Genomic DNA, 5673 nt, shown 5'->3' with positions numbered 1-5673 from the left:
AATGTGGCCATCTTGTTAAGCCAATGAGCGTTTTACTCTGGAGTCCAATGTCCCGCCTCAGTAAGACTTTGCCCCTGTTACTCTGTGCTTGAAACCCCGTAGTGAGCGCTCAGTCTATAAAAACAAGCGTTGCTGCCGTTTTCTCTCAGAAGCGCTCAGAGCGCTCCACAGTGTAGATCAGGAAAAGGGAGGGGATTAGATCTTAGCCAGATTAATATCAAAGGAACTTAGTTAAAACTAAGGCAGTCATAGTAGAATTCACTGGGACATCGCCCTCGGAGACTTTCCGGTCACCGTTGGCGGCCTGACCCGATTCGTGCTGAAAATTTCAAGGCTTGTTCCTGCCTGACAAAGCGGCGTGCCGAGGAAGGACGCGTCTCTTTGAATAGACAGGATGCACGGACCGCCCTCCGGTGACAGCGCATGCCCATTGCGCACGATCAAGAGAGTTCAATTCGGCATCATCAGCCCAGATGAGCTTGTAGGTTTTCTTTTTGTGGGGTAGAGGGGATCTTTTATAATATTAAAAAAATTGATAAATCACACACGTTCCAAACTTCGATTTCTCATCTATTCTCGTCGTTTATGTGCATAACTGTTAAGACATGGTTCTGTTTTCAACGGGAGTGCTTGCTTTTGCTGTTAGCCTAGCTTGTGCTAATTAGCATGTAGCAGAAGTTAGAACAAAACTTAAAGCACAACATTATAACAATTACACAACCTTCGATATGAATTAAACTCCCATCCTATTTATCTAACACGACTTTAACCCCTCTTTTAAGTAAGTATAGACTTTAATTTGTGGCTCTTTGTGTTTAACAAAACGAGTTTTCACCCGAGATCGTCTTGTGACATCGATTGATTGTTCAGTTGATGAAAGGCCACAAATAAAATGTACAAATTTAATCATATCGTGTAGTGCAAATGTTTCTTTTTTTATCTTAGTTTTTATATCTAGATTTTTAAATAGAATTAACACGTTTCCATGTTTTACCGTCTGGAGAGAAATAACATGTGACAAGTAAATAACACGTGACTAGATATCACAAAATAAAATGTAATGACTTATTGTAACATTTGAAAGATTATTTTTACTGTGAAAATACATTTACACGTACTGTTATTAGAACGCATCTGCCTAAAAGTATATTAGATATAGATAAGATTGTATATAGATTTCTATAATTGTAAAATAAACACGTATAATATAATCAGGTCTGAGTTTAGGCTCAGACCTGAAAACTTTGCTGCAATCCAGATTATGTTGTATATGTTTTTCTTGATGTGATGGCCATAATAGGCTGTGAGGATACCCTTCTCTCAATATTGTGTATAAAGTACCCTGTATCATATAAAGGCATCAATTCAAGCATTCATTTTTTGTAAAAACTTTTGCCTGCACAGAAACGGATGTCCGTTACAGAAGGGGGGATCAAGTACCCCGAAACAACAGAAGGAGGACGTCCCAAACTAGGTGGCCTTATGGACCCGAGACAGGGTGTCATTGAAAGAACAGGACGGTGTCAGACATGTGCAGGTAATGTATAATGACAGCCTTTTGCAACACAATAAATTAGTCACCAGTTAATCATCTATATAATATAATAACCATAATGATTACATGGTTTACAGGGAACATGACGGAGTGTCCCGGTCACTTTGGACACATAGAACTGGCAAAGCCAGTTTTCCATGTCGGTTTTGTAACAAAGATAATGAAAGTTCTCCGATGTGTCTGCTTCTTTTGCTCCAAGTTATTAGTGGATTCAGTAAGTTTTTCTATGTTAATACAGTATTTTTGTATCAAAATCACTTTTTTCACAAGTTCTTTTTTAACACTATATCCTCCTCTTTACAGAACAATGTTAAAATCAAAGATATTTTGGTAAAATCTAAAGGGCAACCCCGAAAGCGCTTGACACATGTCTACGAGCTGTGCAAAGGTAAAAATATATGTGAAGGAGGTGAAGAAATGGATAACAAATTTGGAGTTGAGCAGCAAGAGAATGAGGAGGACATCAGCAAAGAGAAGGTATTTTGGCACAGCCTTTTGTCATGGTGTTCATAGAAATTGTCAGTTATTCCTGGCTGATCTAGGGCTGTTTTATTTGTCATTTTTATCTTAGGGTCATGGTGGCTGTGGACGCTATCAACCAAGAATCAGACGCACTGGATTAGAGCTGTATGCAGAGTGGAAGCATGTGAATGAGGATTCACAGGAAAAGAAAATCCTGCTGAGTCCTGAGCGTGTACATGAAATCTTCAAGCGCATCTCTGATGAGGAGGACATCATCTTGGGCATGGACCCCAAGTTTGCCAGACCCGAATGGATGATAGTTACCGTGCTGCCTGTACCTCCACTGGCTGTGAGGCCTGCTGTAGTGATGCAGGGATCTGCTCGCAATCAGGTATAATATTACACACAAAACAAGTCTGTGTTTAAATGGTGTTTGTATTTATTTATATTTAACTTGTGACTTCTGTGTTGAAGGACGACTTGACCCACAAGCTTGCTGATATCGTTAAGATCAACAACCAACTGAGAAGAAATGAACAGAGTGGTGCAGCAGCTCATGTCATAGCTGAAGATGTGAAGTTGCTTCAATTTCACGTGGCCACAATGGTGGACAATGAATTGCCTGGCCTTCCAAGGGTATTCATGCACACGACTGCTTTTAAAATGCAGTTAATGAATATATTGTGACTTGTTTTCCAGATTTGCTTATTGTCATATATTATCTTTTTTCAGGCCATGCAAAAATCAGGTCGTCCTCTCAAATCTTTAAAGCAGCGGTTAAAGGGAAAGGAAGGGCGAGTTCGAGGTAACCTCATGGGCAAACGTGTGGACTTCTCTGCCCGAACTGTCATCACCCCAGACCCAAATCTGCAGATCGATCAAGTGGGAGTGCCGCGGTCAATTGCAGCTAATATGACTTTCCCAGAAATTGTCACACCCTTTAACATTGACAGGTAATCCAGAAATGTAACAAGACTGTTATGTGTAATAGGTAAAACTGAACTTTTTTTTTTTTTATCATTTTAGGTTTCATGCTTGCTAATGTGTCCATATGTTTGTTGGTAGACTGCAAGAGCTGGTACGGAGAGGCAACAGTCAGTATCCTGGGGCCAAATACATTATTCGTGACAATGGAGACAGAATTGACCTCCGCTTCCATCCAAAACCAAGTGACCTTCATTTGCAGATTGGCTACAAGGCATGTTCAAACCATAGCCATGTGCAGTAGTTATAATTTTCTTCTTGTTACGCTAAGTGAAATGTTTAGTTTTAGTCTACCTAAAAGATTCATTTTATTTCTTCCAGGTTGAAAGACACATGTGCGACGGTGACATTGTCATCTTCAATCGGCAGCCTACACTACATAAAATGTCTATGATGGGACACAGAGTTCGGATTCTTCCCTGGTCCACATTTCGACTGAACCTGAGGTATTCACACACAAAGACCCGACTTCACCCTTAACCTATAGGTTACATCAGAATTAGGAAATGTAAGATTCAGTTGCTCTAACATTTTGTCCTTGATCCCATCAGTGTCACTACTCCATACAATGCTGACTTTGATGGAGATGAGATGAACCTCCACTTGCCTCAGTCCCTAGAGACCAGGGCAGAAATTCAGGAGCTGGCCATGGTGCCCCGTATGATTGTTACACCACAGTCCAACAGACCTGTCATGGGTATTGTGCAGGACACACTTACAGCTGTGCGCAAGTTCACCAAAAGAGATGTCTTCTTAGAGAGGGTAAGGGTGGTAGTGTTGGCTGTAACATTTCTAAAGTGTTGTTGTTTTACTCACTCTGTGTGTTCTGCTGTTGCAGGGTGAAGTCATGAACCTCCTCATGTTCCTGTCCACCTGGGATGGGAAAGTGCCTCAGCCGGCCATCCTTAAACCACGTCCTCTGTGGACGGGCAAGCAGATCTTCAGTCTTATCATTCCTGGACACATCAACGTTATCCGAACCCACAGCACCCACCCTGACGAGGAGGACAGCGGTCAATACAAGCACATCTCACCAGGGGACACAAAGGTACATGGCATCAGTTGTTATGACAAAGAGATAGCAAGTGTGTGTTACAGTGCAATTAAACTTTTTTTTTTTTTACTGATGTAGGTTGTTGTGGAGAACGGTGAATTGATCATGGGAATCCTGTGCAAGAAGTCTCTTGGAACGTCGGCTGGCTCCCTCGTCCACATTTCCTACCTAGAGATGGGTCATGACATCACTAGACTCTTCTACTCCAACATTCAGACTGTAGTCAACAACTGGCTGCTTATTGAAGGTAAGATGTGAGAATTTAATGTTAATCTTAACCTTATATATAAAATATATCCATACGTTGTATAAAGTCAAGCCCACTCTGGTTTTTCATACTGAATTAACATGTTTCTGTCTTTCTAGGTCATTCCATTGGTATTGGTGACTCAATTGCTGATGCCAAAACTTACCTTGACATTCAGAACACCATCAAGAAAGCCAAACAGGATGTGATAGAAGTAAGCACAAAATCTACAAGTGAAATGTTTGCATTTGTGGACTGTTCAACAGACAATAGAGTTAATTCTATTTGTCGTCACCAAGGTCATTGAGAAAGCCCACAACAACGAGCTGGAGCCGACTCATGGTAACACACTGAGGCAAACGTTTGAGAACCAAGTGAATCGTATCCTCAATGACGCTCGTGACAAAACGGGTTCCTCTGCCCAAAAGTCTCTGTCCGAGTACAACAACTTCAAGTCCATGGTGGTGGCTGGTTCAAAAGGTTCAAAGATTAACATCTCACAGGTTTGAGCCTCTACATTTTCAGCTTTGTTTTAATCCAGAATGTACATTAGATTACATTTTGACATGTATCCTCTTTTCCTTCCCTTTCATAGGTTATTGCTGTGGTGGGGCAACAGAATGTTGAAGGTAAAAGAATTCCCTTTGGCTTCAAACATCGAACACTGCCTCACTTCATCAAGGACGACTACGGTCCTGAGAGCAGAGGCTTTGTGGAGAACTCGTACCTGGCTGGACTGACACCCACAGAGTTCTTCTTCCATGCCATGGGAGGCAGAGAGGGTCTGATTGATACAGCTGTCAAGACTGCTGAGACAGGTGAGCTTAAGTCATCTGGATGTGATTAGAACGATAAAGTGAGATTAGGGTTTTTTAAGTAGCCATAAAAATATCTTTCCTTCTTTTCCAGGTTACATCCAGCGTCGTCTGATCAAGTCCATGGAGTCTGTAATGGTCAAGTACGATGGCACTGTGCGTAACTCCATCAACCAGGTGGTGCAACTGCGCTACGGCGAGGACGGCCTGGCCGGAGAGAACGTAGAGTTCCAAAATCTGGTAACAATCAAACCATCTCACAGGGCCTTTGAAAAGAAGTGAGTCAAACACTTTTATACAAATATATTGTTTGTCTTCTCGCACCAAACACCGTGCTCAAAGATGTCTTGTTGTCCAATCTTCGTAGGTTCAGATTTGATTGCACTAATGACCGCGCATTGCGACGGGTGCTGCAAGAAGACGTGGTCAAAGAAGTGCAGACAAGCGCCCATGTGCAGAGTGCCCTGGAGAGGGAATTTGAGAAGATGAAGGAGGACAGGGAGAACCTGCGGACCATTTTCCCCACAGGCGCCAGCAAGGTTAGTAATTGTGTGCG

At 42.0% G+C, this 5673-nt stretch overlaps 1 protein-coding gene across 1 annotated transcript in view; it reads left to right on the top strand.

Moving 5' to 3' along the window:
• The first annotated feature begins 171 nt into the window (after nucleotides 1–171).
• Nucleotides 172–5673, top strand: part of polr2a (RNA polymerase II subunit A) — a 10566-nt gene continuing 5064 nt past the window's right edge. The window contains exons 1-17 of the mRNA XM_008321810.3: nucleotides 172–481; nucleotides 1405–1537; nucleotides 1633–1769; nucleotides 1859–2032; nucleotides 2127–2408; nucleotides 2492–2653; nucleotides 2750–2970; nucleotides 3083–3215; nucleotides 3323–3447; nucleotides 3553–3763; nucleotides 3840–4049; nucleotides 4134–4302; nucleotides 4422–4516; nucleotides 4602–4805; nucleotides 4898–5120; nucleotides 5212–5395; nucleotides 5485–5656. Of these exons, the coding sequence (XP_008320032.1) occupies nucleotides 395–481; nucleotides 1405–1537; nucleotides 1633–1769; nucleotides 1859–2032; nucleotides 2127–2408; nucleotides 2492–2653; nucleotides 2750–2970; nucleotides 3083–3215; nucleotides 3323–3447; nucleotides 3553–3763; nucleotides 3840–4049; nucleotides 4134–4302; nucleotides 4422–4516; nucleotides 4602–4805; nucleotides 4898–5120; nucleotides 5212–5395; nucleotides 5485–5656 (2922 nt within the window). The 5' untranslated portion in view covers nucleotides 172–394. The remainder of the gene's footprint in view (nucleotides 482–1404; nucleotides 1538–1632; nucleotides 1770–1858; nucleotides 2033–2126; nucleotides 2409–2491; nucleotides 2654–2749; nucleotides 2971–3082; nucleotides 3216–3322; nucleotides 3448–3552; nucleotides 3764–3839; nucleotides 4050–4133; nucleotides 4303–4421; nucleotides 4517–4601; nucleotides 4806–4897; nucleotides 5121–5211; nucleotides 5396–5484; nucleotides 5657–5673) is intronic.

The sequence above is a fragment of the Cynoglossus semilaevis genome, chromosome 1 (genome assembly GCF_000523025.1).
Source record: "Cynoglossus semilaevis isolate Cse_v1.0 chromosome 1, Cse_v1.0, whole genome shotgun sequence".
NCBI lineage: Eukaryota > Metazoa > Chordata > Actinopteri > Pleuronectiformes > Cynoglossidae > Cynoglossus > Cynoglossus semilaevis.
Note: the sequence above shows the minus strand (reverse complement) of the source record. Positions and strands in the feature narration are given on the sequence as shown.